This window comes from Anastrepha obliqua, chromosome 5 (assembly GCF_027943255.1).
Source record: "Anastrepha obliqua isolate idAnaObli1 chromosome 5, idAnaObli1_1.0, whole genome shotgun sequence".
Taxonomy (NCBI): Eukaryota; Metazoa; Arthropoda; class Insecta; order Diptera; family Tephritidae; genus Anastrepha; species Anastrepha obliqua.
The window spans coordinates 20,968,511-20,982,963 of record NC_072896.1 but is presented as its reverse complement, the minus strand read 5'-3'; the positions used below and the strand labels follow the sequence as shown (position 1 = coordinate 20,982,963).

General features: G+C 30.1%; 1 protein-coding gene across 1 annotated transcript in view; it reads right to left on the bottom strand.

Moving 5' to 3' along the window:
* Positions 1 to 6,149: 6,149 nt before the first annotated feature.
* LOC129248518 (serine/threonine-protein kinase meng-po) overlaps positions 6,150 to 14,453 on the bottom strand; it is a 65,502-nt gene continuing 57,198 nt past the window's right edge. The window contains exon 2 of the mRNA XM_054888092.1: positions 6,150 to 8,337. Coding sequence (XP_054744067.1) covers positions 7,004 to 8,337 — 1,334 coding nt within the window. The 3' untranslated portion in view covers positions 6,150 to 7,003. The remainder of the gene's footprint in view (positions 8,338 to 14,453) is intronic.

The following is a 14,453-nucleotide window of genomic DNA, read 5'->3' as shown; positions in this document are numbered from 1 at the left end:
CAGCTCCACCTTGATGAAATGCTTACAGCGGTCGTCAGAGGGTAGAAATCAGGCGAGGAGAAGGAATGTGGAAGCATGCCCCACATACCACTGGTGCGACGGCGCCTTTGTTGATGTTTCTGATTTGATTTTAACCGCCTACCCTAAAAGAAAAAAAAAATTGGTTAAGAAAGTGTTAAAAGGTATAGAATAAATCTGCGCTGTACATGAAGAAGTGCCCAAATCAGAAATTTTTTTTTTTTGTTTTTGTGGCTGAGAACTTTAAAAGCTAACACGTAATACAGGGTCTCCTAAATTTAAATTTATTTTTCAAACTTAAACCACAGATACTATATTTTGATTGGGCATAGGTGAGAAGCCTCTTCAGTCATTTAAGGAAAATGTTACCTTCCGTTGTCACGACAGTCGGTTCTACCGGATTTATATCCGGCCAAGGACTATCACTCCAGTAGCAATCCCCGTATATGTATGAGGAATGTTTATGCTGATTTGATGTTTGACATTCTGCGGAAGAGTTTCGGACCTTTGCACGTTGGTGACGGCCAATAACGTAGGCGATGGAACAATGAGTCGTATGAGCTTTGTGGCGACTTAGACATACTACAGCAAATAAAGATCCAGCTGCTTCGTTGACTGGGTCATACCGTCCGAATGGATACAAACGCTCCGGCTCTAAAAATATTCTATGCAGAAGTTTATTCTGCTACAACAAAAAAAAAAACAACAGCTGCCTTCCCAACTTCTCCCTGATATTGGTATTCAGTTTCTACAATAACGTAGAATAACTACAACTGTTACCTTCCCAACTCTCTCCTTAACCCGCCGTTGGGCAAACGAGTCTGGCCAGAGGTTTTCAGCTTTGGACATGAATTTAACGTACAATATTTCTATAATATCCAACGACTTGAACATCCAGGCAGCCCCTAAAATCTAATTTTCTATCGATTTATGAGTATAACCTTTTAAAACAGATCCTCGAGCAGGAAAAAAAGTGCAGATCCGGGTACCCAACCGAAGGTTTTAATAAAGGTGTCCGACGGAGGGTTAATAGTTGCCTTCTGTGTCTACCACAACAACAACAAAGGTTATCTTCCCAACTCTTTTTTTAATATTGACCTTCTGTTTTAGCTCAATATTAAAAAAAAAGTTTTAGCTGTGTACTCACCTCGTCAGACAGCATGAAAAGAGCTGAACTCGGTATATTTTGTATCTTCCCGGGAATAGGGCATTTAAGCATTGTCTCCCATATCTAAAGCTTATTTCCGCTGCTAGTAACTTCTGCCTGAAAATAATGGCGCTCCAATATTTTGAAACATTTTATGCGATTGATTTTATCCAACCAGCAGGTGATTGCCGAAAGGAATGGTTTTTTTATACTTAGACAGATCCTATCATTCGGAAGGCAGCAACAATCTAGAACAGCGTTGGACGAAGTAGATAAGCCTAAAAGTAAACTATGTCGAAAAATGAGAAATGTTAACCCCCAACTATTAAGTAGTTTTTATTTTTTTTTATTATATTTCAAACGACCCTCGTATATTCACAGTACTTACCTGGGGGTCGCGAGCGTTTTTTCCAAGCAAAAAAAGACTCCCAAACTTTTGTTTATTTAATTATATTATTTTTTATTTAATTTCTACCAATCTCTACACTTTTATGCATTTTGTATATGTATGTATATGTTTGTATATAAACACATCGGCTATAAACACTATAATTAGTGTTATTATTACTACAGTTTTTCCTATAAAATTTTGTAATTGTTTTGTATATATTTTGAGTGCAAATTCGTGATTTGTTTTGTTTTTTACGATTTTTATTACTTTTGTACTAATATACATAAATACGATTTCTAGGTGCTTACATATACATATAAACACATGCATAAATATGTCATCATCTACTATGCAACATATTGTTGAGTTATCCACACAAAACAAAAACAAGTGGTGTATTGTATATACCGCACATACATACATACATATCATTACTTCTACAATTTCTACCATATTTGTGTATGCTACTGATTCCTTTTTCATTTTCAATACGCTTTTTAAGATAATATTGCATCATTTTGAATATTCTACTCTCTTCTCAGCTCCACCGAATTTCTGTGAGCTTTTCGTCGGACCACTGCCAAACAAGCAGTGCTACTTAACTTAATACATATGTACATGCATACATACACAGCTCCTACAAACATTCAAGGAAACATTTTTAATATATTTTTGCTTATTTAGTACATTTTTCCCAATAGTTTTTAGGTTTTTTTGGTCTGCACTTCAAGTAGGAATACATTTTTTATGACTAGGACTTAGGGATAAATGCCTGAGCTTTTATTTTTTTTTACTTTTTTTTATGTTTTTTTTCACCCTCCACGAACACAGGCGGCTCTTTTGTTTGCTGGTTTATGTGTAAAAATTTTGACTATTTACAATATTTATATAAAAATATCAACTTTTACTACATTTAGAAATCACATTTCCGAAATCGACTTGAGAATTTACACCTACAATTTTGCGCACATGCACACATATATGTATGTATGTATACATGGGATTTATACATTTTTTATGACTTTTTGAACTCAATTTAATTTTACTAATTTCGACAAAATTTTTACTACGAACTTTAATGCAGCAAGTTTTCAAATGACTTCAGTTGTAAAGAGTGCATACTCGCACACACAAGCATATGTTTATATGTTTGTAGTTATAACTTCAAACAGCTTTCTTATTTGGAAATTACAAGCCCAGTTTATTTAATTTCAGTCACTTACATACACATATAGAAGTCCATATTTCAGTAGTATGTAACTGGTATGACCCAACTATTTGACTAACCTCTGCTGGCCTTTCTTTGTTGGTGGTTTTAACATCATAATCTGCTTTTTATGTGAAATGCACGCTTAAACGACCGCTTGGAATATTGCATTTCGACAAAATTAATGAGATTTTGTTTATTTTTCCTAGGATAGTAATTTTCGGGGTTGAAAAGGTTTTACTGCCTACAAAATTGATTGCGAAAGAAAAAAATTTTAAATTAACAAAAAAAAATTTGGACATTTTTGTAGAATTTTCATTACTCCCTTGCAAGCTTTTGTTTGATGATGCATAATTTAAATTAAAAATATAAAAAATACATACAAAATTAAAAAACAGAAATATAAAAAAATTGCATACAAAAATTAAAAAATAATAATAAAATTTTACTTAACAAAATATGTAACATAACCAAAAATATGAATGAAATTTTTGTAGGATTTTGATTACTCCCTTAAAAGTATTTTTTGTTTGATAAAAAATAATTTTAAATACAAATATAAAAAAATTACGATAAAACCATTCAAAAAATTAAATAAAAAAGTTTTAAAATTAAACAAAAGAAATTATGAAGCTTTTGTAGAGTTTTGATGAATTTTTTAAAAGTTTCTGTTTGATTAAAAATAATTTTAAATAAAAAAATTGTTAACTTAATATTAAAAAAATATATTTTCTTGAGAAAAATTACAAAATACATTAAAAACGCGTTTAAAAAATAATAAGAAATTACATAAAAAAGTTTTTAAATTAAACCAAAAAGTTTTAAAATTAAACAAAAGAAATTATGAAGTTTTTGTAGAGTTTTGATGAACTCTTTAAAAGTTTTTGTTTGATTAAAAATAATTTTAAATACAAAAAATTATTAATTTAATATTAAAAAAATATATTTTCTTGAGAAAAATTAAAAAATACATTAAAAACACATTTAAAAAAATAATAAGAAATTACATAAAAAAGTTTTTAAATTAATCCGAAAAAACTGTATAAAACTTTTGAAGGATTTAGATTACTCAATTAAAAGTTTTTGTTTGATAAAAAATAATTTTAAATAAAAATATAAAAATATTATTTATTTACATTTTTAAAAACTAATATTATCGTGAGACAAAAAAAAAAATTAAATAAAAAAAAATTTTAAATTAAACTAAAGAAATATATGAAATTTTTGTAGAGTTTTGATGAATCCTTTTCAAGTTTTTGTTGGATTAGAAATAATTTTAATTAAAAAAAAAGTATTGATTTAAAATTGAAAAAATAATGTTATATAGAGAAAAATAAAAAAAAAATACATAAAACAGCATTTAAAAAAACATAAGAAAAATTACATAACTTTTTTTTTTAAATTAAACAAAAAAATGCATGCAATTTTTGTTGAGTAGTTTTGATTACCCCCTTACAAAATTTTGTTTGATAAAAAATAATTTTAATTAATTATTTTAAATGATGTATGTATGTATTTTTTTTAATTTTTTTTTCAAGAATAATTAAAAAAAACATAATCGAATCTAAATTTTGTATCACAGCAAGGAATATATGTGGGTTGTATATTTGGATATTTAATATAATATTTTAAAGTATAAATTTTTCCGAAAGCCCTTTTCTGTTTTTGTGTTACTTTTTTTTTGCTTTTTTTGAAGAAAATTAAAATTCAATTAAAATTCAATTAAAATTTTTAAACTGTCTTCTTATTCCGGATGACGAATTATATTAAAAAATTTAAAAAATATTTAAATTTACATTTAATAGTTTGAGTTAAGACAGTGTAAAGAAACATATTTTGAAGAGAAAATATATTAAAAACCTATTTTTAATGGGTTTTTAAAGACAACTTTAAACGGTTTTTTAGATTTAAATAAATCTTTGTTACAAAATCAGAAAAAAACTCAATAAAATCGATAAACAATAATTAAATAATGCATAATATAATATTCATATAAATAATTATATATGTACATTTTTTTTAATAACGCCACAGAAAATATTTAAGAAAAAAAATTTAGTTTGGTTTTATTAACACCAAATCGAATTAAAAATTACATTATACGAAATTTATCTATATGATTTTACATATATTTTTTTTTTAATAACACCGTAGCAAATATTTAAAAAAAATGTTAATTTTGCAAAAACAAAATTCAATGAAAAATTCGTATTGAATTTAACTTCATATTGAAATAATTTATTTTAGTTTTAATTTTTTCATTAAAAAAAGTTTTTCTTAAATGAAAAAAAATTCATACAAGAACTAAAAAAATCTCAGTAAAGCAAAGAAACAAAATTAAAAAAAAAATTAATAATTTAATTATGATAAAATTAATGTACAAAATAAATTTCTGATAAAGACTTTAATAAAATTCAAATAAAATGTTCATATTGAAATTAAAAAATTAAAAAATAATATATATATATAATATAATAATTATTCTACTCTAATTTCTCACAAGAGCTAATAAATTTTAATACACTTTAAAAATTGTGTTTAAAAATTAAATTAAAAGAATCAAATCATAATAAAATTAATCATTTCTAATTATAATTTCACAAACTAATAAAATTAAGTTTTGAGTTCTTAATAAAATTTATTTTTTTTTTTATTTCATACAATTTTAAAAAATTACTAAAAATAAATTTGATTTTCTTATTAAATTTTATTTTTCATCAATTTCATAGAACTTTAAAACTGAGTATAAACAATTAAGAGTGATTGAAAATTGAGACAGTATTGAAATAAATAAATTTTTTTTTAAATTTGAATCATTTTTTTTAAATACACATTTTTTAACATTTTCCAAAAATGTTAGAAATTAAAAAATTAAAAAATTAAAATTTAAAAATTATAAAAATATAATAAAGCAATAAAATAAATAAAGGAAAATTTAATAAAATAAAATAAATAAAATAAAATAAAAATTAACAAAATTAATTACAATGAAATTAACAAATTAAACAATAATGAAATTTGAAATTTCAAATTAATTAATTAATAAAATAATAATATGAATTTTTAAGGTTTTAATAAGAATACATTTTTTGTATGAAATTGAAAAAATTCACAAGAAAATAGAATTAAAAAATGACTTAAATTTTTTCTTGAATTTTCTTTGAAGTTAAACAAACTGAAAAAAATGTATGTGTATAAAAAATTAAAAAACATATAGAATCATACATAAAACTTGCTCTTAATTTTCAAACCAAAAGATACAAATATTTAAAAAAAAAATATTGCACTCAAAAAATTATTTAATAAAAAATTTTACGTTCTGAAAAAGAAATTTTGCATTTCATAATAATTAAAACAAAACGAGTTTTTTTTTTGTAGTTCCCAAGCGTAACAATTTTTTATAACAACGAAATGCAATAATAGGCATTCAACAAGTCAAGTCATTCTTTTGACAGTTTTTGACATAAAGTATCCCAAATTTTACAACATTGGAAATTTTAAGAAAGAATCACTAGATTATATTTTTCATTCATTTTTCCGTCAAATATTTATATTCATATGCGGCGTTTTAGCGTGAAATGCCCTGCATTTTACAATATAATAACCAAAAATTGAACAAAAATGTGTAAACTGGAGTCCAAAATATCAATTAATTATTAAATTTTCCGATTTTTGTAGCATGAAATACGTCACATAGTAGGCTACCAGCTTTTACTGCATGGTGGAAATATTCGAGATAAGTTGAAACAAACGATTTTAACATTTTTCTTCAAATTAACCTTACAGGTGCTTTTTTTATTTTCTTTTATTCGTTTTGTATACAAATAAGCCTACATTTTATTTAAATTTTATTTTTTATTTTTATTTTTTTCTATCATTACATCATATAAGTAGTATATATCAGTTAGCGCATCACGCGAATACGACTCTCTTCTATCTCTCTCGTGTTTATTATTACAGTAAATTCTTGTGTGCAGTTGGTACTCGAATATGACTTATTGTCGATATGACCTGTATTGAATTTCTTGCGGCCACTAAATTTTTTGCCGCCTTTCGTGATGATGATCACCTATGTACTATGTAATCTGTGATGTCTTGTCTCGCAGCGAAATAATCGCCATGGAGTTGCAATAGCCGCTTTCCCGCCTCTTGATGTTGCGATGCTTGCAACAAACGCATTCAATAACTTAAACCAAATTTATAGCGCGCTTCTCGTATCCTTCCACGCGCCTCCTACTTTCTAATTAGCCACCTCCAGCGCAGCCAGACTCTCCAGATCCGAATCGAAATTGGTGTCGCACGTCGATAGCCACTCAATGACACGCCTACGCACCACCGTCTGATCGATGGAATTATCCAAACCATAACTGGACATCATACGCTTCAACTTCAGCTTATTATCGTCGCCGGACAACCGACCTTCACGCTTATTCAGGTAGATACACGAATCCTGATCGGGATTCGGTGAGATGAGCAACGCCGATTTTGAAGACGCTATACGGCATTCAACCCAACGATCCTTCATGTACTTCGTGACTTCGGTTACTTTGCAGCGATCCTCTGGATCGTGTGTTAAATACTTGCGGAAGCAACGCATTAGACGTGGCGAAAAACGGCGGAAGCTATCGGGTATTTTTGTCGTCTTGCGTTGTTCGTATTTCATAAAGTTAGAATATTGTGTATCTTTCACCCAATCGGCCATGTTCCACGGTGGACTGCCCGTCAAAATGTTGTACAACAATATGCCGAACTGCCACGAATCGCTGGATGGCATGCAAATGATGCGTTCATTTTTAACAATCTCGAGCACTTCAGGCGGCACACAACTGGTCCATGTGTGCTTCACCTTGTGCACTAGCAATCCCTTCTTGGTGGTCGTGCCAAAATCGCACAGCTTGACGCGCGAGAAGTCCGGCGTAAAGACCAACACATTCTCCAGCTTCAAGTCACGATGCACCAAATTCTTCGAATGCATGAAACCCAGCGCCGAGCTCAATTGTTCGCTGATGGTCTTGCAAGCAGACTCATGCAAGCCATGCGGCCCGAGATTTGCCGCCAAGTCACCATACGGCGCATGCTCCATAGCAAATACGTAGTAATCCTTAGTCTGGAAGGCTACATTATAAGCGCTAAGTATATTGCGGTGATGCGATAGCTGATAGTTGAGATGAAACTCCTTTTGGAAATCCTTCAGTGTGGCCAACTCAGCATGCACAGCCTTCAAGACCACCGTTGTATTGGTGGGCCGATGATGAGTGAGCAAAATACGCGCAAAGCAACCTTCAGCCAGTGTCTTTTCCACATCATATTGGTCGGCGAATGTCATCAATGGCAATTCAATGTCGGGCACAATATGTATTATGCCGCTGTCATCCTTGTCTGGCTTCTTATAGATGCTGCTGCGTCGGCTTACCGAGGCGCTCGAATTCGGCAGCTCCAGCTTGGCGCTGGTCACGGGCGACAACAATGAATTATTGTTGGTGCAAGTGCTGCTATTATTATTGCTATTCTTGCTGTGCGTGCTGCCGCCATCGCCGATCGAACGCCGCAAACGGAAAGAGAATGAGCGTTTCTCTGTAAATAGAAAAAACAAGAAAGGAAAGCAAATTGAAATACGTAAATCAAATGAAATGAGCGGAAATTTCTTAAGACAAACGAAGGTTGCAAAAAGCTTTTAAAATTCTAATATAAAAGAAAATATATTTTTAATTCATATTAGCTAACTTCGATTGTAGTCTACGTTATCATTTACTCGTACGTATAGACCAACTCGTGGTTTCGTTACTCATTCCCATTGTTGTCATCAACATTTTTAGAATATTGCATATATTATAAACAAAAAATAAAATAAAATGTATATTCATTAGGGCGTGTCGGTTTTGTCTTATGCGAAGAAATCTCTCAAATGAACGTTAAGTTTATAAAAATTAAAAAAAAATATCCAGACTCCGGCCAAACACCACGACTAAACACTGAAAGGCAGAAGAAGTTTCCTGAAACAGATTCATCAAACTTGAAGAGGTATAATCGTTGGTGTGATATCCAAAGCGTTTTTAGATACTTGTTAATTTTATTTAACACAAATGAAGGGATCCACAGTTTTAAGTCTGATTTTTTTATGAGGCAGAAATACACTCGGAGGTTTGTCATTGCCTATCGAGTGGCGACCGCTATTAGAAAAAAACTTTTCCTGTTATTTGATATTCATGCACGGAGACTCGAGCCTACGTAATCCATTCGGCAACGGTGGAAAAATATCATCTATTTAATTCAAATCTGTTGATTGTAATGTAGTTCTCAATGGCATGAGCTGGGTATTGCTCACTTGCCGTACTTGCCTCACTTGCCGTATGCTCAGTTTCTCTTCTTCTTTAGTTCCTAGAATATCTAGCGCTATAAAGTACGTCAAGCATACTAGGATACGGATATTTAAAAAAAAATTTAACTCCATAGCCAAATTAACATATCTTGTAGCTGATCATCGTTCTACAGAACTGACATAATATGCGAAGCTTTCTTCTGAGATATTGAATTACGGTCGTATAAGCCAATGTTGAGGTAACAAAAAACAAAAAAAAATATTTAACTCAACTATCCGTTTTGTGTCTTTCAACACATCGAACTCTGCTTAGTCAATAGTTGTGTGATTGATATATGTATACTTATATGCACCAGATAAGAGCCAGGTAGGGTCATAGGTATGTAAAGTTCATTGAAACTTGAAACTCCACCCACATCTATCCAGTTATGTCTCAAGAGGTGACTGAGCTTTACGTTCAGTTAGATAACCACTATATTTGACTATGGAAACCGACTGTGGACTTGTGTAGAGCATCCGTTGGCAAATCGCTATAGTAAAATCGTTATATGATAGTACTCGTAACAAACCATGTTATCGAAAGGAATCTAGGAAACCTGCTCGGCTTTTACACGACAAACAGAGCTACTACGGCTAATTTACAAAGAGAATAATTGGAAAACAAACAGAAACAGAGAAGTAGCAAAATCACCTTCAGCAATGGAATTGAACAAGAAATAGAAACTTTAGTGAGCAATAGACAAAGAAAGAACGAAACATGTAGAGTTTTTTATCGAGAAATATGAATGTTTGTTGAAAATAGTATTCCATAGTAATGGAAGGTCATAAATTGTAGTCCTCAAACTATGGGAGCGGCATCTTAAGAGAAGAACCAAAGAACCAGTCTTCGTCTGCAGTGAAAGTTTCTGTAGTATCAACCTCTATATATTGTCATTTACACTAACAGTCCTCAATCAGTGAGAACCAAACAAAGAGCCCAGTTTACACAAAATAATCCTATGTCGCACAGTGCAAAGGCTTAGGAGAAATCAGTGCAATATATCTTTATAAGTCCAAACGAGAATGATTGAAAACTATATTCCCTGAAAACGGGCAGGCTGGAAACATACCAAACCAAAGCATGTAGATGAAAGTTCAATTATCAACACAGAAGGATAAAGCACAAGCAACAACTGCAACACTCGTTTCATTAAGGAATACTGGTAGGCGACCAGGAAACTGTGGGTCTACTTAGGTTGTTTAATAATATTTGAAAAAAAAATTATTTGAAAGGTAAAATCAGGCAAGGCGAGAAATACACCACTATCTTATCTTTTTCTCTTCTCTATTCTACGCAAGTACTTAGCTTAATGAGCTTAAGTTAATTTTACTCTTCCCTGCAAAAAATGTCTAACCCATCATCTGCGTAGATGTGTAGTGAACATCTGCAATATCTATATGAGAATATTTGTTCTTTTCTTTTATGCACATACATATACATTTTTTATTATAAGTGTTTATAAATAGAATTTCGCAGTATTTTTTATGATAATCAAGAGGTAAAATGATTGATGAAGTGTAGACTAATTTATTTCGCGAAAAATATGATGAGTGAAAAATTATTTTTTATTAACTGTATACATAAAAAGCAAAAGCTAGAATTTTTGAAAAGCATACGCATCGCCATGGGGCTGGCCAAAAGATCAAAAAGTATAAAATAAAATAAAAATAAATTAAATGATGTAAAAAGCGGTGAAGTAAATAACACAACATGAAATGGCGTAAAATGTAGTGAAATAAAATCACAAAATAAAAATAGCAAAATAAAATGAAATCAAAGTAATATAACACAGCACGAAATAACATAAAATAGCACAGCATGATAGACATACAGCATAACATAACATAGCATAACGTAATATAAAATGGCGATACATGTTATATCATAAACTGGCATAGCATAACATAGCATATCATAAGCTGACATAACGGGACATAACATAACATAGCATATCATAAACTGACGTAACATAACATAACATAATATAAAATGATGATACATATCATATCATAAACTGACATAGCATAACATGAATATCATAAGCTGACATAACAGAACATAACATAACTTAGCAAATCATAAACTGGCATAACATAACATAGCATAACATAACATAGCATAACATAATAACTGATGTAAGATACGCTATCATATACTGACATAATACAACATAACAGAAAATGACAAAAGTAAGCTAGTAAATATAACGAAATACAATAAAAAAAAAATCACTATTACTTAGCATAACATGACACAACATAATGTAAATAAAATAAATAAAGCTTTTTAAAATAAAAAAAAAAATCAAAACCACATAAATAACTACAACATGGCATAATGTAATCTAAAAATCTTGTAAAATTGCATAACATGGCATAACATGATATAGCATGGCATAGCATAGCATATGTTAGAATATACAAAAATTAAAGCTAATTATAAAATTAAACTAAAATGAATTAAATAAAATTAAAATAGCGAATTTAAAAAGAGTGACTAATTAAAAATAACCAAATAACAAAATTAAGTTAAAGTAAAATAAGTTTCATAAATTAGTAAAAAATAAATAAAATGAAATGAAATAAAATAAAATCCGATAATGTAAAACACAATATCCTAAAATTGTATTGAAACGAGCTAAGTTAAACTGCATTAAATAAATTACAAAAACAAGTAGTAAAAATAAAAATAATAATAATTAAAAATAATAAAGGAAATCCAATTGAAAGAAAATTAAAATAAATAAAATAAATTTTTGAATGAAATTAATTTTATTAATTTAAATTTAATTTAGGTTAAATCAAATTAGACAACAATAACGCAAAATAAAGAAATTTAAGTAAAATAACTAAAAAAAATGTTTAGGGTAAAGATACACAAAAATTAAATAAAATTAAACAAAGTAAGATAAAATATAGAAAATACTATAATAATACGAAATAAAAAATATAAGGGTAAAGATAAATAAAAATGAAATAAAATAAACTACATATATAAAATAATTCAAAATACTATAGACTAAAAAAATTACTATTATAAACTAAACTCGCCGTAGCCGAATGGGTTGGTGCGTAATTACTATTCGGAATTAGTGCGAATCTCGGTGAAACATCTAAATTAAGAAAAACATTTTTCTAAAAGCGGTCGCCCTCGGCAGGCAATGGCAAACCTCCGAGTGTATTTCTGCCACGAAAAAGCTCCTCATAATATATATATATATATATAAATAATAAAAAACCCCCAAAATAAGGTAAAATTCAATAGGTTAGGTACGGTTTGGCAGCCGCATCGCACATAGAGACAGCGATGCCACTTAGACAACGAAATGGGCCCGTTGTGAGTCGCAGGGACTGGGCTACATGTCCCTTTCCATATTGAATCATCCTGAGCTTTTGACAAAGCGTAAAAGGTTGTTGATTCCTAAAGTGTATAGATTATCTATATTCATTAAGAAGTAGGATCTTAGATATCGGTTCCTGCTTCTGACTCGAGCCGCGCATGTGCAAAAAATGTGTTGAATTGTTTCCAACACCTCCTCATTCTTGCAGCTATGACAGAATTCATGATTGTAAACGCTCATTCAATCTCCTTGCATGATTTCCTATGAGACAATGTCCTGTGAGGGCCCCTACTATCATAAATTTATATTTAAAAAATTTTTATATATCTGTAACTGTTTACAGCTAGTCATTCAATTTCATGTTCATACTCTTACAATAATATTCTGTGGTTTATTAATTATGATTATGATTACATTTATTAATGCCGCCGCAAAGCTCTGAAACTGTCAACGTAAACTACCTAGGCCAAAAGGTGTCCACAAAAAATGCTACGTAGCCCAGAACACACCTGCACCACCCATCTTGGCCACACTAGTTTTGGGCACCTCCGGCAATTTTAGTGTGGAAGGAGTAAGTACAAAATTTCGGCATTGCCCCGCGGCCAAACTATTAAATATAAATTATTATGTGTTAATTTCTATTAGTCAAACCGACGAATTTCTATTTCTCAACCAACTGTGGTTTGATTTTTATTTTTATTTCTTTTTTTCTTTCTTTGCAGAAAAATTCTTATTCAGATGTGCAAATGCTATTTTTTGCAAGCGAAGAGCGTATTTTTAGCAACAATTAACACTACATAGCATAAACAAAATGCACTAATGTGAATTAAGCTATACATCGGTACATGCAATAAATTTACACAAATTTGTTCATAATTATAATAGCAAGTCATTATCCACTTCCATTGTGGCGAATTTATTTCCGTGTTGTTGAATTGTTGTTGAAGAACCGACTAAACGTTGAAGAACTTTTCAAATCAAATAATTTAAAGGAAACGTGTGTTTTCCACGATTTCTAGCAAATTAGCTCACATCATTCGAGTAGGAGTAGTTGTATGTGTATTTGCGACTTTAAGAGGTTTGTATAAGAAATTAACATAAATTAGGCAATACAAACAAACACAAACCTTCGTGTATTAAGCAACTGTAAAGTATTTCTCATTTGAAATCAATTAAGTTAAGAAAAATGTGTAGTATGCAATGATGTATGTAGAGTTATCCAAGTTTATTTTGGATTGTTTTATAAATTGAAGTGTTTTTGATTTATTTGGATACTTCGTTGCCAACGATGAAATTGAAAAAAAAAATACGGTCTTAGTCTCAACTCATCGTGGAAAATAATTTAAAATTTTTATATAAACTGAAGTTGTATATAAGGCACCTCTTTAAGTGTCGTGGTATGATAGAAAATAGTGTTAATTCCTTTGAAAGAAATCAGGGAAACTACTGAAAAAATTCGGGTACGAGTTTTTGTAAAATAATATATATTGAGAAGAGTTGCGTCTTTGATACTTCAAGTTAAAAATGCTAGGGTATTTTATTATTTCTAAATTTTTCTAAGTTTAGGTTAGGCATATCTGTGTTGTTGGAGTCGTGCTAAACATAGTTCGTGATACATGTCTTGGTGAGAGTTGATAAGCAATTTAAACTTTTGTCAGCAATATTCTTCAGAGATGAAAAATATATCGATCCCAGGCAGTTGTAACGAGACTTACTTAGAGAAAGGCAGTGGCAAAGGACGTCTGCTAATATACGCCTTTCTTCTTCGCATAAGTCACAGGCGTCGTTCTGAATCCCATTTTAGCTGCGTGAAATGTAGTGAGATATTTTCCCATCAGTAATCCCAACAATATTTTACATTCTTCTAAACCTGAACACAGAGCTCAGAGTTATTGCATATATTTTGACAATTTATTTTTTGTTTTTTTATTTCAGTCTACTTCTTTGTCAAAAACATTTAGTTCATTCTCCTACAAAAACCATATAAATCC